The sequence below is a fragment of the Astyanax mexicanus genome, chromosome 12 (genome assembly GCF_023375975.1).
Source record: "Astyanax mexicanus isolate ESR-SI-001 chromosome 12, AstMex3_surface, whole genome shotgun sequence".
Taxonomy (NCBI): Eukaryota; Metazoa; Chordata; class Actinopteri; order Characiformes; family Acestrorhamphidae; genus Astyanax; species Astyanax mexicanus.
Window position 1 is genome coordinate 16,260,021 of NC_064419.1, and position 26,322 is coordinate 16,286,342.

At 37.5% G+C, this 26,322-nt stretch overlaps 1 protein-coding gene across 5 annotated transcripts in view; it reads left to right on the plus strand.

Annotated features, from left to right (window-relative positions):
• Window positions 1-26,322, plus strand: part of gapvd1 (GTPase activating protein and VPS9 domains 1) — a 55,790-nt gene that overhangs the window by 16,656 nt on the left and 12,812 nt on the right. For 2 of the 5 annotated variants that reach the window (XM_007239431.4, XM_049485694.1), the window contains exons 4-17: window positions 632-1,207; window positions 2,441-2,527; window positions 2,649-2,783; window positions 6,266-6,458; window positions 8,608-8,688; window positions 12,455-12,609; window positions 14,353-14,482; window positions 15,065-15,190; window positions 15,481-15,654; window positions 19,661-19,798; window positions 20,971-21,105; window positions 23,332-23,451; window positions 23,583-23,636; window positions 24,851-25,200. In XM_007239431.4, coding sequence (XP_007239493.3) covers window positions 632-1,207; window positions 2,441-2,527; window positions 2,649-2,783; window positions 6,266-6,458; window positions 8,608-8,688; window positions 12,455-12,609; window positions 14,353-14,482; window positions 15,065-15,190; window positions 15,481-15,654; window positions 19,661-19,798; window positions 20,971-21,105; window positions 23,332-23,451; window positions 23,583-23,636; window positions 24,851-25,200 — 2,454 coding nt within the window. Of the gene's footprint in view, window positions 1-631; window positions 1,208-2,440; window positions 2,528-2,648; window positions 2,784-6,265; window positions 6,459-8,607; window positions 8,689-12,451; window positions 12,610-14,352; window positions 14,483-15,064; window positions 15,191-15,480; window positions 15,655-19,660; window positions 19,799-20,970; window positions 21,106-23,331; window positions 23,452-23,582; window positions 23,637-24,850; window positions 25,201-26,322 lie in introns of all 5 variants that reach the window. The other 3 variants (XM_049485697.1, XM_049485698.1, XM_049485695.1) reach the window with 2 other exon arrangements.

Below are 26,322 nucleotides of genomic sequence, written 5' to 3' on the forward strand. Positions count from 1 at the left end.
AAAAAAATACAAGATTTTTATTAGATTTGTAACAAAGGTCAATTATCCAGAATGTTATGATACTAATAATTTACTCAAAATATCTCCATGTATCCAGAATTAAAGTAAAATAAATGATACTCTAGCAGCTATATAATGGGAAATGGGATGGGTGATATGGCACAATATTTTAGGGTATAATATCGTTAACGATATTTAAACATTTTGACGATATTATCATGTACGATACGATATGGCACACCCCTATTACTCACCCAAATAAACAGTTCTCAGGAGAGAAATCAGTGTAGATTAACATCCAGTGCTTTTTTTAAATTACAGTTTTGTTTACTTCACTTAGCTTTACTTAACTTAGTTAGCTACTCCCTACCACCACCACCCAGCGGTGAGACCTGCTGAATTAGAAGTTCCTTATAGTGTCTTTTAAAATGAGTCTATTAATTTAGTGCGCCCTATGTATGAAAGTAGACCAGAAATTAGACGTTTATTGATAATGCACCATATAATTTGGTGCGCCTTAAAGTGCGAAAAACATGGTAAATACTACAGGTTATTTGAGCTTTAGTTTGGTTGGATCACAGCAATGGCTCTTGGTGCTTCGACTGAAAATTATATCCACTTTTCCATCCAGGTCCTACGTTACTTAGTTGAGTTTGAGCTGAAGGAGAGCGACAACCCACGGCGACTACTGCGGCGTGGTACGTGTGCATTCAGCATTCTTTTCAAGCTCTTCTCCGAGGGCCTGTATTCTGCCAAACTCTTCCTCACTGCTACTTTGCACGAGCCCATAATGCAGCTACTGGTGGAGGATGAAGATCACTTGGAGACTGATCCAGCAAAGCTGACCGAACGATTTACCCCCGCCCAACAAGAGCGCCTGTTTGGGGAGAAAGGGTCTGATGGTTACCGTCGTAAAGTGCAGGCAGCTGTGGAATCCAATGAAGCTAAGCTAGTGGCCCTGGTCAACTCCTTCATTGGCTACCTGAAGCAGAATACCTACTGCTTCCCCCAGAGTTTGCGCTGGATTGTGTCTCAGATGTACAAGACTCTGGCGCGGGTGGAGAGACTGGATGTGGGGGAGGTGAAAACTATGTGCACAGACCTGCTGCTCACATGCTTCATATGCCCGGCCATTGTGAACCCTGAACAGTATGGAATTATCTCAGATGCTCCGATCAATGAGGTGGCACGCTTCAATCTCATGCAGGTAGGCCTGTCTCTGTTCTGCTAGAAAAATGCAGTGACAGAGCTTCAGATTTTCTGTTTATTTTGCTAGTAGATTGTAAATAATGTAAAAACAAGTGTTAAACCCATAGACTGTATATAGGTATGGACAGCACGACGGGGGTTAAAAAATGTGAAGCCACTACATCTCTTACGCCCTCTGGTGGCTGGCTCCAGTACAACTTTTAACCCCACCTATTTCCATTTAACTGAATGAGAGATTGCAGAATATTTAATCTAAAATTACACATCCAGGATTTTTTGTGGAAGTTGCGCTCTCTATATTCTGCAAGCCCCCCTTCTGTGTTAATAACCCCCAGTGTTTTTTCTTTACAATTAATGCTTTTATAGGAGTTATTCTGTAATATTTAAAGGGGTGTGGCGATGTGAAGATTGACAGCTGATGGCAAGCTCACAATCAGATCTTTCTGACATTCGGATTTTACTGTTAAAAATTACATTTCTGAAGTAAAGCAATGGCTTGTTCAGCAGTTAACTGTAAAAGAACCTTTAGGGAAACGTTCTCTGCAGTTTTTTGGGGGTAAATGGATCATTTCCCTCCATCAATACATAATTCTCCATAATTTTAGGATATAGGTTAGGTTATTAACCTAGCGTTATGAACTTAACGCTAGCTTACTATTTAACTAGGTTAGCCAACTCAGGTTAGCTTAGTTAAGAAACTTGTTTGGTGAAAATGACGGTGAAGGGCGGGGTTTGGGCAGTCACACCAGTGCCAGTGCCAGTTCTGGCTCCAATTTGCCTCTACTGTGCAAGCGCACGCAAGATGGCACAGATCCATTTTGGCTGTATTTTGGCTTCAAAGCGCTGTAATGAGAGTGAATGGGGACGTCCTGTCCATACTTATATACAGTCTATGGTTAAATCATAAACCGGAACTGAAGATTTAACTGTGCCTCCAAACTCAACTCTAACTGAACACGCACGCACGCACGCACGCACGCACGCCAATTTATACTTCTGTGTCGAATCTACACTTTATAGTGCCATGCCAGGACCTTTATTTACCTTCTTAGTTACTGAATCTGAACCTTACATTTGAAATACTACTACTATACTACGCAGTTCTTCATAACAGTGCTGTTATGCTAATATCTCTTCTTTTCCTTTTTGTGAGGTCATGACCCCTCTAATGTTGTTGTTTTATTTTCTCGTAAATGCTAAATGTTCATAAGTTAATCTCAAAATATTTCAGGTGGGGCAGTTATTACAACAGTTAGCCATGGCTGATGCAGATGATGGAGATCCTCGACGCAAAAGCAGTTTATCAAAGTTTGATAAAGTAAGAATGCATTTCTGTTTATATGAACTATTCTAGTGTAGACATTAAAGCCAAACACTTTCCAGCAATCTGTTTAATTTCCTGTTTTTTTTAACTCTGCTTATAATGTTTGTCTCCTCAGAGTTGTGTTGCTGCCTTTTTAGATGTTGTAATCGGTGGAAGAGCTGTGGAGACCCCTCCCATGTCATCAATGAATCTTTTAGAAGGCCTCACTCGAACTGTGGTCTACATCACACATAATCAGCTCCTGGCTTTGGTAGGTTTTTGGAGGATGTTTTTGGAAATAGTGAGTGGTGTAAGTGTTAAATCAAAGACACATGTCTGTATAATACTCATTAACAGCAGAATTTTATCAATAACAAACAGTAAATAAGATTAAGTCTGTTTTTTATTCTTGTAAACTCTTAGTTGAACAGATTTAAAAATATTTGGTAACATTTTCTGTGTTCATAATGCATTATAGGGCATACATAATACTTTAAAATAATTGTTAGTTCATATGGGATATTACTTTAAGCTTATGGCAGTGACATAAGCTGCAGTCCAATCTGACATGCTCCACATGAGTCCAATTTTTATGCTCCCTAGCAAACTGAAGCTGGTTAGCCTTACAGATAAGTCTGTTTCTTAAGGCCACACAGCTGTTTACTTCACTTCACTGCATTGTGTGTGGAAATGCTCTTACTTTCACTATTAAACATAGCCCTAACATAGTTCTAGTGTTGTTCTTCCAATTGATTTTACCAAACATTTAAATTATTATTATTTTTTTTTCCGACCACATTTCTTCCTGGAAGATGATGTTCCCCCAATGTCCTTTTACTTTTTAATAATGTGTTGAACAGTTCTCAACTTGAGTTTAGTAGTTTATATAAATAATTTAACCTTTTTGAAACAGATTAACATCCTTTTCACCACCACAGGATGCATCTTTCCACATGGTAGTTACTTACTGCATCACTTAGGGTTAAATAACTTGTTGTCAGCTGAAATAAAATCATAATTAACCAATGGGAAGCTTTTACCTGTTTGTTTAGTTAAATCCAGATGGTGACTTTTTTGGACAGACAGTGTATATAATGTTATAATGCAGTGTGACATTATGAAGAGAGGTTTCATAATGACTACAGCTATTAGTTTATTAAAGCATTGTACACAGTGTATAAAACAATGTGAAACTTGTCTATATGAAGAGACATACTTTATAACATGTTATGTTTTATATGTCACTCCTACGTACTGTATGTACATGATTCAACATGTAAAAGTGACTCTCATCTGATTTGAAAAAACTAAACAAAAAAACCCAAAAAACGGAAAATCAGATCTGAGGCACATTGAGAAAAAAATCTAATTTGAGTCACTTTAGCCTGGTAATGTGAACATAGCCTAGGTTGGGGAAGGTGATGTAATGGCCAAGGAATACCAAGTCGTATACCATATCAATGCCATATCTTGGCATCAACCATTGTTTAAAAAAACACATCCTATATAATGACTGTTAACCATTTAATGGCCACAATGTACCCATCATTCAATGAGTCCTTCCATGATGTTCAGAGTAAATTACCTTTTAATTGGTTTCAGAAACATGCTAATGGATACAGACTTTTCTGTCACTTTCCCAGTTTCTGACTCTAGTGAACCTAGTATAACAAAATGTTATAGCGGTTATAGAGTTCAAATCTGAAAATGCCTACCAGAATTGCTTGACGCAGTCATGATAACATGGTTCTTTAATATTTACAACTAGGGCGGCAACAATTATTCAATATAATCGACAATGTCGATTAAATAAATTTGTCGACTACAAAATTTTATCAATTTAATTTGTAACCGTGTCGCTTTACACAAAGTGCTGGGAACAGATGCAGATGCAGGACATGGCAGAAATAATTGTTAACTAATTGATTAACTGAAAGAATACAGGTGCTGGTCAACGAATTAGAATAATTTGAAATAGTGCATTCATGAAATTCTTTGAATGCATTTTTTGTGCAGAAAGCAAATCAGGTGTTCACCGCACCTGTCCTACTCGTTAGACTAATCACAGAACTCGTTACCTGGAAAAAAATTTGCTCAGCTGAGCTTTCCAAAAGGCCCATTTAGGCCATTTAACTGTGACACTGTTGTTTTATTGAATTAGAATAATGGAGAAACTGTTTCATTGAATTAGAATAATTTTTATTATAATTACAATCATCACTTTCTCAGTATTTTGTGGCTGCCCCCTTGGCTTGTATGACTGCCTGAAGTCTCCGCGGCATCGATTTGACCAGCTTGTCGCAAGTTTCCGCACTCACAGCTTCCCAGGCAGTGGCGATGTTCTGCTTCAGTTGGTCCAGCGTAGTAGGCTTTCTGTCGCGAATTTTCCGCTTGACGATGGCCCAAAGGTTTTCAATGACATTGAGGTCAGGCGAGTTGGCCGGCCATGCCAAAACTTCAAGCTGTTTTTTAGTGAACCAATCTTTGGTCGACTTTGCCGCATGAGCCGGTGCAAGATCCTGTTGAAATATGAAGTCTTCTTCGCCGAACTGTTCCTCAACAGTCGGAATCAGGAACGTTTCCAGAACATCTTGATATACGGCAGCATTGACAGTCTTCTTGAGGAAGCAGAGTTTCCCTACACCTCGAGCGGACATGCATCCCCAGACCATAACGCTCTGGGGAAACTTGACGGATCTTTTCACGCACTCGTGGTTGTAGGTTTCGCCACCACGACGCCAGACACGAGGACCTTGGTCACCGAAGGAGATGCAGAAGCGTGATTCGTCATTGAAGACCACTTTCTGCCAGTCTTCAGCAGTCCACTCGCCGTGTTCTTTGGCCCACTTCAGCCGTTTCTCCATTTGTTTCTTGTTCAGCATCGGTTTTACTGCTGGAACGCGAGATTTGAAGCCGAGTTGGTGCAGACGACGGTAAGTGGTTGATCTGGAGATGTCAGCGCCGGTCTGCTTGTTCCACAAGTCGGTGAGCTCGGAAGTGGACTTGAACCGGTTGCTGACTGCGATCTTTCTCAGCTGCTTGTTGTCGCGAGCAGAAGTTTTTCGGACGCCGGAACAGTTGGTGCGCTTGCTGCAGTTTTTCTTGAGAGCTTTGCAGACGGAAGACTGGCTAATGCCGAGCTGCTCAGCAATTTTAGTTTGGGTCAAGCCTTGTTGGCGAATGGCTTGAATTTGAGCCACTATTCCGGTTGAGAGGTCGCGCTGCTTACCCATGATTGATTTTACAACTTAGAAATTCTACTCAACCCTGACTTTATACTGCACAGTGAACACTCTTCACAGAAAACAAAAATTCGAGCATTTATTCTAATTCAATGAAACGGTTTCTCCGTTATTCTAATTCAATAAAACAACAGTGTCACAATTAAATGGCCTAAATGGGCCTTTTGGAAAGCTCAGCTGAGCAATTTTTTTTCCCGGTAACGAGTTCTGTGATTAGTCTAACGAGAAGGACAGGTGCGGTGAACACCTGATTTGCTTTCTGCACAAAAAATGCATTCAAAGAATTTCATGATTGCACTATTTCAAATTATTCTAATTCGTTGACCAGCACCTGTAATCGTCAGATTAGTCGACTACCAAAATAATCATTACTTGCAGCCCTATTTACAACATTAACGTCTTGGAAATCAGATTAGTAAGAATTGAAGCTGAGAGGAATGGTGGGCCCTGACTAGTACTATGCATGTATTTAATAAAGTTTTTCTCCACACTGTGTATTTGCCCTGCTCAGTTGGACTTTGTCCGGAGTGTGACTGCAGGTGACCAGCTTAGAGAGGAAGAACTCCTAGCTTTGGAGACCCTGCTATCCAGTGTTCCACAGTCCCATACAGTCAAGAGCAACAGCTTGGAGCTGACACCTTCCAACACACCTCAGCTTTCCCCAGCTACTACACCTGCTAACAAGAAGAACAGGCTGCCCATAGGTACTTACACAACACATACGCTGCAATATCCTAATTATTTCAACTACAGCACTGGTACAAACCAGTTTAGGCACCCCTGATCATTTTTTTATGATTTTCCTTTATAAGTCATTGGTTGTATAGCAGATAACACATTGATATAAAAGAAGTGAAATTAAGTTCATAGGATTTACAGAAAGTGTGCAATAATTACTTAAACAAAATTAAGCAGGTGCATACATTTGGGCACCCTTATCGTTTTATTGATTCAAATATTTTTACCTTTATCACTAATTATTCTAACAGAAAATATGTTTGCTAAGCTCATTGACTTTTGACCTACATACACAGGTGAATCCAATTATGAGAAAGTATTAATGTGGCCAATGGCAAGTTTTTTTCCTCTTTGCATCTTCTCTGAAGAGTGGCAACATGGAGCCATAAAACAACTCTTAAATGACCTGAAAACAGAGATTGTTCAACATCATGGTTTAGAGGAAGAGTACAAAAAGCTCAAATCTCAGAGATTTCACCTGTCACTTTCCATTGTGAGAAACATGAAAAGGAAATGGAAGATCCACAGGCACAGTTCTAGTTAAGGCCTAAAGTAACAGGCCAAGAAAAAATCTCAGATAAGCAGAGGAGAAAGGAGAAGGATGGTGAGAACAGTCATAATCAACCCACAGACCACAGACCAGCTCCAAAGACCTACAACATCTTTACAGAAGGAGAGTCTGTATGGGAGAGTAATGCAGAAAAAGCCTTTTCTGAGCACGCCACAAACAGAGTCACTGGAGGTATGCTAAAGCTAAAACACATTTGGACTAAAGCCAGCTTCATTTTGGAATAAGGTGCGTTGAACTGATTTGGAGGGTGGTTATTTATGCATGACAGAAAAGAACACAGCATTCCAAGACAAACACTTTACTGCTCCCCACAGTAAAATCTGGTGGTGGTTCATCATGCTGTGGGGCTGTGTGTTCAGTGCAGGAACTGGGAATCTTGTTAAAGTTGAGGATGGATGGATTTCAGTCAATATCAGCCGATTTTTGAGAACAACAACAAGAATCAGTTAGAAAGTTGAAGTTAAAGCTCCGGGGCTGGATACTTCAACAAGACAACGACCCTAAACACTAAACCCTGCTCAAAATCTACTAAAGTATTCATGCAGAGGAACAAGTACAACGTTCTGGAATGATCATCTCATCTCAGTCCCCAGACCTGAATATAACTGAAAATCTGTGGTGTGATTTAAAGCGAGCTGTTCATACTCAAAAACTATCAAACCTGACTGAACTGGAGATATTTTGTAAAGAACAATGATCCATAAAACCTTTAACCAAAAGCCAGACTCTCATTGGAAGCTTTTGGAAGAATTTAGAGGCTGTTATTTCTGCAAAAGGAGGATCTAATAAATATGGATGTAATTTTCCTGTTGGAGTGCCCAAATTTATGCACCTGCCTAATTTAGTTAAAAGAATTATTGCACACTTTCTGTAAATCATATAAACTTCATTGCACTACAATATCAAACATCACTGTGTTCATCTGCTATATGATCTATTTAACTGATCTAAACAAACAATAATTTATAAAAAAAAATCGTAAGAATTATCAGGTGTGCCTAAATTTTTTCATACCACTGTAAATAAAACAGCGTTTAAAACATTTCATACCATTGCTGCTGTGTGCAGTAGTTTGTAGATTCTTTTGTATTAAAATCTGAACTGTTTGATAATTAAACAGGATTGTGCTTAGATTTGCATTCCATATCTATCAAATTTTAAAGAAAACATATAAATTAACACACATAAATTAAATATATATTTTCTCATAAATGTTTACTAAAAAAATATTCACCTGATAGTGGTTTAGTAAGATGAAATTAATTAAGTCAACCAAAAGAATAAACTTGTGTTATTTACAGTTTTAAGGATTTTCTCATCTGTACATTTTAAACTAAAATTGCTGGTAAATAGAATAATATTGTAAGCTGTTCTGTCTGTGTGATTTAAGAGTAACATTTAACAGTTTGCGCTTCAACACGCAACAAATCTGTGCAAATGCCCTCCTCTGTTTTTCTCCTTCAATCAATTCTTCTGACCCTTCCCTTTTTTCCTCTTCTCCCATATTTTTCTCTTTGTTCCTCTTTGCTGCCACTGACCATCAGGACAACAGTTAGCTGCCATAACGTGTTGGGATTCCTCTGCTACAGCCCTGTCTGCTCATATTCCTTTAGTAGCCCCGTTTGGTGGGTAGCACTGTTGCACGGCTATGACTTATACTTGAGCTCAGGCCCTGTGTGCTCTTGTGCTATTTTCCCCTTAGATTCCAGCTTCCAGAATCTAACTTGTCAATGTGAGAGCCTTTGCCTTCACTGTGTTTTGCTGCTGCTTCTTATTGTTTGGGACTTGTTTTGGGCATTTTCTGAAGCATTTTACAACTCTGTTTTCTGAAAAATGAGATGTGAGATGATGTAGTAAACATGTATTTGTGCATTTTGTGGGTTGTAGCTACACAAGTGACCACCTCACAATGTATAAATCCTTTATGACCAGTAAAAAATGCATTCAGTAGCCAGTATCAATTTCTGTACAAGACCATGGCAGTAATGAATGGTCTTGTATTAAATACAAGCTGCTTTAAGGCATGTTTGAGCTATTTTTTTTTTTTTTTTTTTAAATATGGACATCTAAGATTTGATTTTCATCTATCAATTGCCTGATCTGGACCGGTTACCCTTAGTGGTGTTGAATGTGATCTGTGGGCTAGCATCAGATGGTTAAATTGTCATTCTAGCCATTTGCATACAGGTTTTTCATTTCTTTACCAAGATTAAAGCAAAAAGAAAGAAAAATGTAAATTATTTTATTATGGACACAAAAACATATCAGAGAAAATTTTAACATATTAACAACTAATTTTGCAGATTCTGGTTTACTGTAAATTCTGGGCTATAATACTGCAGCTTATATAATAGTGCAGTTAATATATGTTTTTTTTTCTCTCTCATTTATGGGTTAACAAGCTTCAAAAGTTCGTTACTCACCCGAATAAACAGTTTTCAGAAGAGATAAGTGTGTAAATTAATCCAGGGCTCATCAGGACAACAAAGCACTTGCAGCTACTCCACATTAATAGTTTAAATTAATAATTAATTGGCTGCGTACAAAGAGCAACTTTTGCTGAAGTCTGCTAGCGGATCCTGACAGTATAGAGCAGTGTAAAAAAAAATCCACTGCCAGCAACGGATTACGAAAGTCTGAACTGCTGCGTGATGAAGAGGACAGCACAAGCTCAAATGAGAATTTGCCTGGAGACAAAAGTGACACTGAGAGAATGCCAGAACACTGTAAAAAAATTTTTTTTTTTTTTTTTACTTTTTTTTAAAAGTCCTAATATTAAGAGATTAAGGTTGCAATATTAGGAGATTTAAAGTTGTAATATTACAAGAATAAAGTTGAAATATTAAATAGGAAAAGAAGGCTAATTACCTGGGCTGCCAGTTAAAGAAGCTTTGAGGCAAAGAAGCATTTTCGGCTCATGATTCGTTACAGGGCTGCTGTGATTATCATCAGTTATTCACATTAATTACCTTATTACCTACTTAATAATGCTCTAGTGTTACAGTTGGATAATACAGTGTCCAGATTTTGCCCTGAAGTCTTGCCTACCGGTAGCCTAGCCTTCGGCTCCCCTGCCACGAGACGCCTCCCAGATCGGCAGAGTGCACAGTGCTTCACAGAGGTGTTACACTGTTACCTGTTCAACTTTTAATTTTTTTGTAACTGGTTTTAAAGAAATTACATTTAACAACACCCTTTTTACCCTACCATAATGTTACAATTACATTTGGTTACATCTAAAACACATAAAAAAGAAACATATTGGAATAAAGTATCAGATTGATCAAAATTATAATATAAACTGCCCACTTAAATAAGTAAACATCTTTAAACATTGTATCATTATTTTAGACCAGCTACTTGAATTGTATGTTATGTTACAGATTTAAAGCAAGTCTTGTATGAGCCATTTATAGAACTGTCCCAAATTTTATTATACACGTTTTTATATTATTTTTCTTTCCTCATTTTTACAGTGTACAGTACACTAATTGTAAAGATCATAACTTGCACGCATATAATGCTTCACACTATACTTAACCTTAAATATAGTTAACCTCTGGGGTGAGAGAGACTGTGAAGTAGACAGGACCTGAGAGCACAGGAGAAAAGTCGAAGTGTTTGTTTAGTTTATTTTGGTGCAGTCACTATCTTTCTGTGTGTCTCTGAGCGGTTCTGCTGTCCAGTCACATTAATCATGACATGGGAGTAACTGGCACACTTGCTAATATAAAAATCCACATATTAGAAGGTTGTTTTTAAGGTTTAAAGGAAAAAATGAAGTAAAATATGCTATAGCAGCATATATTTTAATCAGAAATAAATTGATAAATTGGGCTTAAAAATACCTTCCTGTATAAAAAAAAACACAAATGAATAGTCAAGTATTGGACATGTAATGTAAATATACAGCTCAGGAAAAAAATAAAAACACTGAGTTTCTTTGATTTTACCAAATTGAAAACCTCTGGAATATAATCAAGAGGAAGATGGATGATCACAAGCCATCAAACCAAACTGAACTGCACCAGAAGTAGCATAAAGTTATCCAAAAGCAGTGTGTTAGACTGGTGGAGGAGAACATGCCAAGATGCATGAAAACTGTTATTAAAAACCAGGTATTCCACCAAATATTGATTATTCTGAACTCTTAAAACTTTATGAATATGAACGTGTTTTCTTTGCATTATTAAGGGTCTTTATGCATATTTATATATTGACATGGTCACAGCTTTCTTTATTTTTTTTATTTTTTGTTGCAAATGCATGGACATTTGCTAAGCCCATGTATCTTGCTGTTATTTGACAGCATTAGGGCTGGGACACATGTATACAGAAATCACAGACAAATGCACTTATTATGACATTTAGGTTATTATAGTACAGTTTGATACTATACTATACTATTTCTGTGCTTACTGTTAAAAGTTAAGTCAAGCTTCAGTATAAAATCCTTACAACTTCACTGTATAAATAACTCAACCACTTAATATTAATGCAGGAACAAATAAAGCTTGAAAAATACTTTATTGATTTAGCTTTGTGTGTAGGAGCATGGTAATATTTAGTGTTTTTGCACTATACACTGTTTTTTGGCTGTTCTCTGTACCGTATTTTTTGCACTATAATGTGCACTGGATTATAATGTGCACTTTTAATGAAATCCTTTACCTGGTCTATTTTCACACATAAGGTGCACCGCAACTGGGTGGTGGTGGGGGTAACTAAGTTAAGTAAAGCCAAGCTAAGTAAACACAACTGTAATTCTATAAAAAACAAAAAACAAACAAACAAAAAAAAACATTTTCTTTTAAAGTTAGACGAGTGCTAAATGTTAATCTACGCAGATTTCTCTCCTGAATACTGTTAATTTGTGTGAGTAAAACGCTTCCTTTTATTTATAGAAAACTTTGATTTCCACATTTTCACTAAGGCTGGGTGCAGCAGCATAACCGCTAGTGCCTCTGAACTGCAAAAGAACTAGCTAGCACTTAGCAGGTTAGCGGCTAATGCTAGTCTGCTGGATAACTAAATTGAAACTCCTGTATAACGCTGTACTTTAGAAGAGTGGCTTTACTGCTTCTTACAACCTGACTGGTAAAATTCATACATAAGGCGCACCGGATTATGAGGCGCACTGGAGATTTTTGGGAAAATTAAAGAATTTTAAGTGCCCTGTATAGTGCGAAAGATACGGTAATCATTAATAAACTGATAAGTGTTCCCAGTCCTAAATAATTTTAGCTTGTCCCTGCTCTGTGTATTTTGTGTGTGCTTTCACTGTGCTAAATTTAAGCTCATTCAGTGTTAGCTACTGTACATTAACTGTTCAGATTAAATCAGTTCACATACAGTAAGATTAAGACTGTTGATGTATCTTTTCCCCAGCAGCCTCACGCAGCCGGTCCCGCTCCAACATCGCCCAGGACAGCGAGCCTGACGCTAGCTCCCAAGACTCCCAGCAGGAGGTCCTGCCTGAGGAGGTTCTGGTCATCTCACTGGGAACGTCCCCTCAGACTGTGCCCGGAATGATGTCAGAGAATGAGGTAGCTTAAATAAAAAAAACGCACACACAACACACACACACACACACACACAGATGTACTAAGCTCATCTGAAGTTTTCTCACAATGTCATCAGATGTTATTGTGTCAGATGACAGGACATCACTTTGTGTCCCATGTAGCACATTTTTCAAATTATCAAGCGAAGATAACCTGAGTAAATATAAAAAGTAGTTTTAAATGATGACTTTATGTATTAAGGGAAATAAGCTATCAAGAAAATATTGCCCCTGTATGTTATCCCACTATATTTAAAAAAGTAATTGGCCCATTACATGGAAAAACCTGGAACCCTGGTGAACCTTCCCAGGAGTGAAATTACTCCAAAAGGGCATGGACAACTCATCCAGAAGGTCAGAAAAGAACCCAGAACAACATTTAAAGAACTGCAGGTCTCACTTGCCTCAGTTAAGATTAGTTATTATTCAGTATTATAAAGGGTACTTTGTGAAAATGGTATTTATGGGAGAGTTCCAAGGCAAAAAAATGCCCATCTCACATTTACCAACAAACATCTTGATAATCCCCAGGATTTTGGAAAAATATTCTTTGGACCGATGTGACAAAACTGAAAGGTTAGTGGCCTGAAACTAATACATCATTTTGGATAAAGAGCATCATATTTAAAGTCAAACATGGTGGTGGTAGCGTGATGGTCTGGGGCTGATTTGCTGCTTTGGGGCCTGGAAAACTTCCTGTAAATGATGGAACCAGGAATTCTGCTGTTTACCAGAAAATCCTGAAGGAGAATATCTAGACATCTGTTCATGACCTCAAGCTCAGGTGTACTTGGGTTCTGCAGCAGGACAATGATCCAAAGCACACAAACAAGTCCACCTCTGGGGAAAAAAAAAAGGTTTTGGAGTGTCCTAGTCAAACTCTGATTGAGATGCTGTTGCATGATCCTAAACAGGCGCTTTTTTTCTGGAAAACCCTCAAATGTGACTGAATTAAAAACAATTCTGTTGAGAAGAATGAACCAAAATTCCTCCACAGAGATGTAAAAAAACTCAGTGTTAGTTATCCTAAATGCTTGAGTGCAGTTGTTGCTACCAAGGGTGGCTCAACCAAGCTATTAATTTTAGGGGACAAATGCTTTTTCACAAAGGGCCAGACTGGTTTGGATAATTTTTTTTTCAATTAATTAATTCAATTATCATTTTAAAAACTTTTTTTAATGTTTACTCTGATTATCTTTGTCTGATATCAAAATGTTTATATGTTATGATAAATAACATATAAGGATAAACATAATAAATCTGTAGGGGTCTAAATACTTTTTCACAGCACAGTAGCAATATTTAGTTATATATTGTGCATGTTAACATGAGCCTCTCATTGTTATTGTGCAACAGCAAAAATATTGGCACATCTTTGAATGCATTCATGACAAGCTAAAATACTATGAGCTGTGTGTTATTTCTCCTGTATTTATTATTAGAAGCGCATCGTTTTTCAGAAGCCATCTTGTGTGTTTCAGTACACTCTAGTCAGTCGAATAAGAGCAAAATAAGTTTTGTTTTAGGTGCTTTTTGAAAGAAATGGGTTTTCAGGCAATATGAAACTTTGAGGTTTTGCCACATTTAAAAAAATTAAATAGTTGTTTAAACTACTTAACTTGGCAGATTAATCAGTTTAGACAAATGATCTGTTTTCGACAGTAGTGATAGTAATAATATACTAAATGTAACCTAATAAACAAACAGTTTTCTGTGTCTCTTCCAGGTCCTGAACTTGCAGCTGTCCGATGGAGGTCAAGGAGACGCACCAGCAGATGAGACGAAGCTGCACGGGAAACCTGACAAAACCCTGCGCTTTTCACTCTGCAGCGACAATCTGGAGGGCATCTCTGAAGGTGTGTGATCCAGCAGTTACCAGCAGAGGACTCTCTTTCACTCTCAAGTCTTTGTTTTTCAGTTTTTATTAAAATAGTCCAGTGTATAACCTGTCATGGTACAAAGTCCAGTAAATGTCTTAAGAAAACTGTTGTTGTTAATGATAAAATTAATAATAATAATAATAATAATAATAAAGGCCTTTATGGTTTTAGTGGACTAGTGACTGGATGCTGTACTGTAGAAATTAAGAAAGAAAATTAAGCTTTGAAAATGGATAACAGTGCCTACAAAGGTCACACTTTACAATAAGGGTTACAAAAACAGTACTCGTCACAGTAATAAACATTGTTAAATGTTTAGGCTTATGAATATTGAAAATAATAATGAGATACTAAGAAAAAAAAATCTGCAATGGTTAATAATTTCTTAACTAGTGTCAGTAAACATGTATGCATGTGTGTGTAAGTTAAGTTAATGCAATGAAGTATAAGAATATAATTTTAATGCCTATTGTTAAAAGTGTTGTGTAAATATTTTTTTTATTTAGGCTGAGCTTCAGTGCAGTGAAACTGAATAGAGAAATGTTCTTTCCTATGTAGGACCTTCAAACCGCTCCAACTCTGTCTCCTCACTGGACCTGGAAGGGGAATCGGTCTCAGAATTGGGCCCAGGGCCATCAAGCAGCAATGGTGTTGAAGCTCTACAGCTGCTAGAGCATGAACAAGGTATATAGATGTGTAAAAGCTAGTGTGTCTTTTTATTAAAATGTAGTAGTAGTTACTTTAAATGATCTGTAACACTCTGAAATTTGCCTGAAATATGGGGGGAAAAAAACAACATGGAAAAAGAATTTACAAAATATAGTCTCTATAATCGTGTACCCAATTGTGAATTTGTAATGCAGATTGGTCCCAGAGTTCTGCACTGAAATAAACTGAATGCTCTATTTTGTTTTGTGCATTTGGAGTGATTTGGTACTTTAGTGGCAACTGATGTATTTTCTATCATCACCCAGCCACTACGCAGGATAATCTGGATGATAAACTCCGCAAGTTTGAGATTCGGGACATGATGGGGCTGACGGATGATCGGGATATTTCAGAGACAGTCAGTGAAACCTGGAGCACTGATGTCCTTGGCAGCGACTTTGACCCTAATATGGATGAAGACAGACTTCAAGAAATAGCCGGTGAGATGCAGTTATCCATCTTATTTACCCCAAAATAACCCTATTGTTACTGATGGTTTTATTGCCATTGTGTGCTCATTTTTAGCAAAAGTTTCATTGTGGGTAATCCTGCTGAGAATATAATATGAGTGAGAGAAAAACCCTGTGACTATTTTTTTTTTTTAATTATTAATTAATTTTCTTTTAAAGCCCCACTAGGTAGGATTTCCTTGATTTTTGATCTTTTTTAAAGAAGTAAAATTACAGCTTGAAACTCACTGCAGTGCTGCACTGAGGTGTAATAGGAGGAATAGCGGTGCTCTCGTGTCTGTGCTGGAGCTCCTCTGAGCTCAAAGTTTTCCGAGGCGGCCGCGACCAACTCTCGTGAGAACTGCGATCTGCTTTCCGACCTTTAGTTCTAACAGTTCTACAAGGACTACTGGTTCATTCTTTACAAACTAACATACAGACACTCTGGCAGAAGCTGGAAAGAGACCGAATATGTCTGTGAAAGCCAGAAAACGAGAAAGATAAACTAATCTGCCTGAAACATATATTACACTCTGCAACTGTAGGGGGAGCCCACGAGCACAAAATCTCAATCCTACCAAGTAGAGCTTTAACCTTTTGTAGTTGTTTGGGATTTTTTGGATTTTTATTTATTACTTCATTAATTCATTTAGTTCATACTTCTCATAAACAACAATTCAGTTGTTTGATACATCTGCATTAGTTAACAAAAAAGAAAAACTAAACCCCATCTGACCATCTGTACCACTGCAATATAGCGAATGTGAATAATAATCAAAATGAGCACACATTTGGAAACAATTCTGCAGGTTCATTAATGCAGTCTTAATGGAATATTACACTTGAGTAATGAAAAGGATGTAACCTATTTAAAATAAAACAAAAAAGTATCTTTTCCTCCCAAAAACTCCCAAAATCCGCTTTCTGAACATTAAACAATGGTAAACTTGTTGATTGAGATACAAGGAAGTAGGTTGGTGTTCTTCCTGTTCTAGTCAGAAAAGTGCCATCTAGTGGTCAGAGTGTGGCAGTAACTGCTTCCTTTTATAGAGAACTGTGTGTTTCGTTTTGTAGTCTGTGCTATGTTATTCTCAGGTTTGCACATGATTTCTTTTCATTGAAAGAAACCACTTCTCACTTCTCAGGGTAAATAAAGTGGAGAAGCAGCTCAGGAAGGATTGTTCTGATGTACTTTTTTTGGATCCTCTGAATTTTGAGATTGTGTAAGAGTTGTGATTCTAGCTCTTGTCAAAACAAACTATTGTGGTTTACGGACTATTAGATAAATTCAGACAATTGCATTGTATCATATATTATGTCTCTTCTTAAAAGTTCAGATAAACCCCTGCTTTTACAGTACCCTCGCTTCTGTCCTATTACAGTGCGCTTTATTATTATAGTATCATAACTCCAGTCCTATAACAGTGTGCTCTATTATTACAGTACCCTTGTTTAGAGATTAGTACTCTGAATTGCTTCTATGCTTGAAAATAGTTTTCACACTTGACCAAACATAAGCCATCAAAACTTACAGAGCAAGCGCTCCTGGGTATGGAACTATACGCTAGTCTAAAAACGCCCCTAGATTCTACTATTAAACTATACTACTTGCCTTATATTTCATTTGTTCTTCCACGTCTTTCTCTTTTTTTCTTCCTCACACACACCAATGTTCTCTTGGTACCTGCAGTCTTATTGACCTTGGTTCTCTGGTTCGTTCTCATTTACAGCCTTCATTTTTCAAACCTCACAATATGGCACTGGGGGACATTTCCATCATTAAGTGAATTTACACCGATTTCCTTATGTTTTCTCAGAGGGATTGGGTTATGAGATTCACATTAAATATCCATTAATACCTCATTATCACACTGATAAGATTACCATGATAATGAGGCAGAAATTCTAATTGTTGCACTACTGCGGGTGCCACTCATTTAATCATGCACCTGAAAGACGAGCAGCTTGGAGCTCCTTATCTCACTCACTGTAAGCCTGGCCAGCAGGAGCTAGCGCTCTCTGTTACCCCACAAACCCTATGCCATGCCCCTTCTCTTTATAACAAACATGTGCATGTGTGGATGTGATAAAATCGACACTATTATTTAGTGCAGCACCAGTAATAAACAGATTTTATAAACATCATGAACAGATTTATTGACCGAACATGTCGTCCCATTCAGGGGAATGTGATCCTGGTCATCGCTGTCTTTGTTGTATTAAATGCAATATACAGTGTACATATTTACAGTCAATTCACAGAATCCATCTAATAAACAGACTAAATAAAGACAGCAAAATACAGATAATGTACAAATTCTTTACAGAAAAATATATACAGAATGTTGATGTGTTACATTATGATGCAATGCAAGGGAAAACATTAGTATTCATTTTTATCAACAAAAGTATTCGGTATGTTTAAATACTTAACTTAAAATACTTTACTTTAAAAACATTTTTTGGTGTTTTATGGCATTATTTGAATACTGTACTGTATGACCTGTGCACATTATTTTTGAAATTATATCGGCCATCTATAAAGGTAAACTGTGTCAAAGGTCAGATTTTTAATATTTTGTAAAAAAAAAAAATAGTTTTAAATATATTGATATATGCCCTACTTTGCCGTACATTATATCCTCCACTTTTTTTGCATCTAAAGACCAAACTGTGGTCTGCAAAGCTAAAAGGCACATTCCTGAGGAGTACCAGCACTAACTTTCATGAAAACTAGTTTTGTTTGGACAATATATTGTTCCAGAAAGGATTGCATTGTAAAGAATCATGAATTTTTTGCACTATAAGGCACACTGGAGTAAAAGGCGCATTATGCAATACTTTTAAGGACCACGTGTTTCACCGTGTTGTTCTTATAATTCTTTCCTTTATTTGGGTGAGTAAAGAACTTCCAGCTATTTACAGTAAGCTTAGAATTAAGTAAGCCAGGCTGATATGAGCTAGCGGTTCAATCAATCAATCAATCAATCAACCTTTATTTAAACTCGAAGTACATTGAGGGTGGCCCTCATTTACAATGCAGCCAAGCAATTACGTAGAAAAGGGATTGACAGCAAAAAACAAACAAACAAACAAAATGTATATAGAATAAAATAAGTAATAGAAAACAGCATTTTATTAAGGTATAAAGATTATTTAAAAAAAGGATAATTTAAAAAATATGAACAAATAAGGTAACAAAAAAAAAATTAAGAGTAGAAATCATAAAATCATCGGTAAAAAAAAAAGCTAATAGAACTAATAAAAATTCAACTACAGATGAAAAAATAAAAAACTAAACACATAAGTCCTATGTAGCTATGTAATAAAATTGTAAACATGCAGACTGCAGTCCGATATACTCACCTCTAAATGGCGAAAGAGCTAGCGCCTTGACGAGGTTAGCGACTACTGCTAATACTGCCCCAGCAGTAATAGCTGCAGGTTAGCAGGAGGCTACAGGCCGATAATACTCACCTCAGAACGGAGAAAGAGCCACCACTTAGCACGGTTCTAAGTGGTGGCTCTTCTTATGCTAATACTGCTCCAGACATATGAAACAGTGTGCTGACCGCTTACTGTCCAGTTTAGAAGTTAGATTATTTTTTATTTCTACTGAAACTTAATTCTGGGAAATTTTAAAAGCCTAGTCTTTAGGAGAAAAGAAATTAATTAATTCATTTTTTAATTTTATTGATTGACACTGCTAATATTTAGCAGTTCTTTACTGATGTAAATAATCAGAATTGAGAAAATGAATAATCAAAAACAACAAGGACCAGAGCTCACTGTGCCGAGGCTGCCACTCACAGCAACATCTGAAATACCAGTCAGGATCTCATCGGGTCCATCTCCATCTGACCCTCTAACCACAACACATGGTGGCACTTTCTAGTAGATACGGTTTCTTTCTCATTCACTTTTAATTTGGGCTTAAGCAGTTAAAGTATGTATACTTACACACTTAACACTTAAGTGTGTGGCTTTTCCTTTTCAGGAGCCACAGTGGAGAACATGCTGGGGAGTCTGCTGTGTTTGCCAGGACCTGGCTCTGTTCTTCTGGATCCTTACGGTTCTACAATTTCTGAGACAACGAGTGAGGCTTGGAGTGTGGAGGTCCTACCCAGTGACTCAGGTAAACAATCACTGAGAAACCAATTAAATCCTATTTATGTGGTCTTGGTTTCCTGACAGCAAAGAAACAAGCTGCAGTGGTAAGATGCAAAAAAAAAAAAACCACACAAAATGGTGGTTTTAAACAGGCAATATCAACAGGTGTGATTTTTATATAAAATCAGTATCCATGAAAGGTGGAATCTCTGAGGACTAAAGACATGCAAAAGATCTCCAGTTTGTTACAAATGTGAGGAAATGTTTTAATTTCCATATTTCTTTGTCTTCATCCCATAATATCCAAAACAATAAATATAAATATAAAAAAATAATAAACTATTCAAGTAATGGAGTGGAATTTCAGTGTGTAAAGGTTAAGAGCACAAGCGTAAGCTGAACATCTTGATCTCTGACAACAAAATATCACCCCATATTTTATTGTTCTCTTTAACCATATTATTCTAGAATCTAATAAATGATATTAAGCAGATATAATCATAGAAAATGAAAACTGTGAATTTTCCTTTTGTATTAAACAACAAAAAAACAGCTTTAAAAATGTAAATTGTCGTTGCACAAGACCTTGCACATTCTGCAGTGTGATTATTGCACATGCACATTGTGATGACGATGCTGAAACAATATATTGTTCAACTCTACTAAAATGTATATTAGTTTTAGTCATACTTAAGTCATTTTTATTATTATACTGGTTTTATTCAGGAAGCTAAAGCAGAAAAGAAATCCAATCTTTCTCTCCAATCTCCTTCCATTAGGGATTTTATTGTTTAATTGTTTAAGTGGACAAATGAACAAAGCTTTTTGCAGTTGTAGAGTCTTCAGTTTGTCTTTTGCTGTTACCTCTGGCTTCTTTTATGTTTTGTCTGTTTTCGGGCTTACTTAAAGGAGTAACTAAAAAGGACACTCTCCTACCGAGAGTAGAAGCAGTTTATCTAACATGGGTCACAGTAACCAGTCTTTCTAAAATGTAAAGATTTGTCGTTAATCAGACTTCTTTAATAGCACCTGTAACATCCCTGTTTCCAAACTCATCTTCACTCAGATTCACTTACTTTTTCTAGCTGGCAATATGTGTGTTTACTCAGTGTGCACATTGAGACATGAACAGCATGGCTCTGCTTTAATAAAGGTTATAATAAAGTGCTTTGTGTTGGTGGGTTGTGTGTTGTGTAGAAACTGCAGATTTGAAGCAGGAGGAACGGCTGCAGGAGTTGGAGAGCTGCTCAGGAGTGGGCAGCACTTCAGACGACACGGAAGTGAGAGAGGTCAGCTCCCGACCCAGCACGCCCGGGCTGAGTGTTGTCTCAGGTATACACACGCCCATTTACGCCACACTTTTTCTTTCCTTTACTACGCCAGTCAGCCAGGAATAGAAAAAAAGAACATTAAATTAAATTACATAAGGTTCCTCTTTCACCTCAGATTTAAGTGCCACTGCTACACCTTATGACCTCTTCCTGACTTTTACTCTCCTGCTTAGATACTAGGGATGTCCTGATAAGGTTAAGTTCGGCAATGCTGACCGTTTTATACCAATCCAAACTTTGTGCATCTTTTAATAATACTGCTTCCACAAGATGTTCTGTTCATTAGCGGTGGTAAGCACTAGTAAAATCACTGTTAAATTTCATCACCTCCCCGTTCCTTTCAAAAACTGCAGTCAAATCAGTGTGTGTCTCTGTCATGTGTCTGTCTCTCTGTCTGTGTGTGTGTTTGTCTCTGTCTGTCTGTCTGTCTCTCTCTCTGTCTCTCTCTGTCTGTCTCTCTGTCTGTGTGTCTGTCTGATGGGTGTGTGTCTCTTTTTCACTGTCTGTCTGATGGCTGTGCGACTGTCTGTCTGTGTGTCTGTCTGATGGCTGTGTGTCTGTCTGTCTGTCTGCCTGTATCTGTGTGTGTGTGTGTGTGTCTGTGTGTCTGTGTCTCTGTCTGCGTCTCTGTTTGTGTCTCTCTCTGTGTCTCTGTCTGTCTGTCTGACTGTCTTTGTCTCTGTCTGTGTGTCTGTGTGTCTCTGTCTCTGTGTGTGTGTGTGTGTCTGTGTCTCTCTCTCTCTCTGTCTGTGTGGTAAGGGTAAGGTTTTAACATTGTTATAATAAAGTTTTTTTAATAATAATTCCATTTATATTCAGGTGGCAGTGTGGATAAAAATGGCAGAAACGAAACAAACATTTTCTGGAAGAATTAGGAACAATTATTATTTTCTGAAAGACAAAGTTTTTGTTGCTGCGTAACGTTTCCAACATGGTTGGGAGTTACGATGAAGTTATGTTCTAGTGTTGGAATGTGCACAGTGCACATACTGTTGACAGGGTTCGTACGGGTGCTTGAAATCCTGGAAAATGCTTGAATTTTAACGTTCTGTTTTTCAGGCCTGAAAAGTGCTGGAATTTTAGAGAAAGTGCTTGAAAATGCTTGAAATTGTGTTCACATAAACATAATACTATCTCTTGCAGTGTGACAAAAAGCAAATAAATAATTTTGAGTATATGTATGTATAAATGATCTCAACTCACCCCCAAATTTGTCATATTACAGTAACTGCTCAATTAAATGGATAGGGTGAGCATGTGGTGAAGAACATTGGTATTTAAATTGTGTAAAACTGACACAAATAAATCCATAATTCCTGCTATTTACTTACTTAGAAGTATTTTGTTTCTCAGTAACATAGTCACTGTGAAGTGTGAAGAATAGTTTTGCGATATATTGAATGTCGCTGAATTGCAGTATTGAGATATCACCGTTATCTTTCATTTACTACAGCTGAAAGGTGCTGGAAAAACTTGAAAATGGGTCTTGAAAGTGCTTGAAAAGTGCTTGAATTTTACCTTGTAAGAGGTGTATGAACCCTGTAGTTGAAGGTTGAATGGAGAGTTAAAATTATAAGTCAACTTCTACTTTGTTTGGCTAGTATAGCACAGCAACCGCAGGAATCACATGAATTTATTAAATTACTTAGTAACCAAAACTGTGATTCTTAAAAAAAAAATTAAATTAAAAATTAAATAAATAAATACATTTTCTTTCAAAGTCAAACGAGTCCTGCATTGTGTTAATCTACACAGATTTCTCTCCTGAAAAAAGACATTATTTAAGTGAGTGAAGTGCTTCCTTTTGATTACAGTAAGCTTAGATGTCCAATGTTTTGACTAAAATGGCCGATAATAGAGGCCACTTCTAAATATTACTCTGGAAGTCTCCTGACTACCAGCTGTACCGTTTTGAGCACTGTGTATCACATAAAATCGTTTTGAGGTCATTTTTTTTTTTAAATTAAAGGATTTTAAAGGTGCCTTATAGTCTGAAAAATATGGTATTGCGTTGTTGCATCTAAACACTAGCCTTATAATCAGGAGATTGCTTGCTAATCCCTGATGATGCTTTAGTTGTCCATGACCAGGAGTCCCTGGGGGTGAGGTGCAAATGTCGGGCAAATGGTCTGGAATGCGCAGGGTTAATGTTTAAGATAAAAAAGGTTGATTTCAAAGTTTGCTCATGAATAGAAATTTCAATATATGTTTTGTTCTGCTTGTGTAGGAATTAGTGCAACATCTGAAGACATTCCTAACAAGATTGAAGACCTTCGTTCAGAATGCAGCTCAGACTTTGGAGGCAAAGACTCTGTAACCAGCCCAGACGGAGAGGAATCTACACAAGGTACATAGACATATTAGAAAAGCAGTGCAGTTAAAATACACTTGTATTGCCATCCATCTGAATTATCACTAAAATTGCTGTTTGGAATGGCAGGCTGATGTAGGGTTAAAATCCCTTCTTTCTGTCTCCAGGAGCCCAAGCTGACTCTCTGCTGGCCATGTTTGACCCTCTCTCTTCAGGAGAAGGTAATGTTAACCACCAGCCTGCTCTATGCCAGTGATGAATAGTAACACAGCAAATGTGACTGAAGTGTTTTCATTTTGAATGCCTTTTACTTTAACTTTACCATGTATTAAAGTCAAATTACTTTAAAAATTATAATTGTTACTCCACTAATAGATTTTTTTTGTCTTACTGATATTTTTCTGATTATCAAACACACTTTAATATCAGACAAAGATAACCTGAGTAAATATTAAAAAGCACTTTTTAAATGATAATTTTATTAAAGGAAAAAACTAGCCCTGTGTGAAAAGGTGTTTGCCCTCTAAACCTATTAACTTGGTTGTGTCACTCTTGGTGGCAACAACTGCAATCAAGCTTTTTAACAATAACTGGCAATCTGGACTCTTCCACATCTCTGTGGAGGAATATTGGCTCCACTCTTCTTTACAGAATAGTTTATAATTCAGCCATATTGAAGGGTTTTCTAGCATGAGCCGCCTGTTTAAGATCATGCCACAGCATCTCAATCAGACTATGACTAGTACCCATGTATGTCTGAGCTTCAGGTCACAAGCAGCTTCAGGATTGTCTGATAAACAGCAGAATTCATGGTTCCATCTATAACAGCAAGTTGTTCAGGCCCTGAAGCAACAAAGATGCACCAGACCATCATACCACCACCATGTTTTAAATTCCGTATGATGATCTTTTTTTCTTTGGCAAATGTGAAACGGGCCTTTGTGTTCTTCTTGTTCAGCAATTTTTTTTAAATGTAGTTCTTTAAATGTTGTTCTGGGTTATTTTTTAACCTCCTGGATGAGTTGTCCATGCACTTTTTTGGAATAATTTCGATCGGCTGGCCACTCCTGGGAAGGTTCACCAGTGTTCCATGTTTTCTCCATTTGTGAATAATAATGATATCTCACTGTGGTTTGCTGGAGTCCCAAAACTTTAGAAATTACTTTGTAACCTGTTCCAGACTGATAGATGACCAATGACTTTATTACCTTGTCTGTTTTGGAATTTCTTCAGATTGGGGGCATAACATGTTGCTTTTTGAGATCTTTTATCTGCTTCATGTTGTGTTCAAGTTTTATTTAAGTGATTTCTTGATTCTCCAGGTCTGGCAGTAATCAGGCCTGGTTGTGGTTAGTAGTGAAATTGAACTCAGGTTTCCAAAAAGTGTGATTAATCAAATTAATTGAATAATCAAAAAATCATCTCTCTCTCATAGGCTCATGTACAGGCACTATAGTTCGTCCTAAGGTGCACTACGCCAGGCCTCCACATCCTCCCCCAGATCCTCCCATCCCAGAGGCCAGTGCTGTGGGGCCGTCTGAGCCCCGTCCCTCACTCTTTGCCCCTCACTGTCTGGTCCAGTCTGAGCTGGAGCACGGGAAGCAGAGGCACTCGTACCCCGAGCGCCTGGTCCGGAGCCGCAGCACAGATGTAGTGTCTGCAGGACGCAGACCCAACAGTGACCCGGGCCTTAACCGCAGAACCATGTTAGAGGAGAGGGACCAGGCCAATGTTTATTCAGCAGGACCCACAGCCTCGCCCAGCAAAGACTCCCTGCGCATGGAGGTGAGCAGGCATGCATGTGCTGCATGCTTTAGCCTATTTATAAGATAATTAATAAAGGAGTGATTGATTTAAATAAATCAGTTAATTAAGATTGAGATTTTCCCTTTAGACACTTAGAGCTGTATTTGTGTTTCAAAAGCTATGCAATAATATTTCAAAGTATTTTATATTGAGATTTCTATTTGATGTTTTAACCCACACAGTAACTTTTTTTTTTTTATTCAAAATTTCACTTGTTCAGATCAGTTTTAAATTGTCTTATAGTATATAGATTAAGAGTATCTGCTACTGTAATTTCTGTAATGCACAGGGTTCCTGCGGGTCCTTAAAAAGTCTTAATGTCTTCAGTTAAAATGCGAGTAAATAGGGTCTTAAATTTTCTGTAAAATTGCTGTAGGTGTTAAATTCTCAGACAGTGCATTAAAGCCATTGGGAAATACAGTGGCCCACCACAGACATCTAATCCAGGGAGAGAACTAAGGTTAGCAGAGAGCTAGATAACAAACTAACGTTACTGACGAGTTAGCCATGTTACCGGGGAGAGACAAATGGTTAAAGGATAGCTAGCTCACATTACTGCCGAGAACTGGGGAGAGAACTAAGGTTAGCGGAGAGCTAGCTAACATTTGTGGCGAGCTAGCTAACATACTAACTTTAGCGCAGAGCTAGCTACCATACCAACTTTAGCGGTGAGCTAGCTAACATACCAACATTAGTGGCGAGCTAGCTAACATACTATCGTTAGTGGCAAGTTAGCTACATAACCGGGGAGAGAACTATGGTTAAAGGAAAATTAGCTAACATTAGCAGTGAGCTAGCTAACATACTAACATTAGTGACAAGTTAACTAACGTTACCTAGGGCAGAACTAAAGTTAGTGGACAGCTAGCTAACGTTAACATACTAACATTAGCTTCGAGCTGGCTAACTGGAAGTCTTAACTAAGACTATAATAAAAAAACAAATAATTTTGAGCTGTATTGAGGACTGCGGTTCTCAAACCTTTCAGTTAGAGACCCTCTTTGTGCATGGTAAGTACCACTAGGGCCTCCCACCCTACCCGGTGTAAAAAACAAAACAAAATTTGAACGCTTTACAAGTTTGTTTCTGTGAATTTTTATG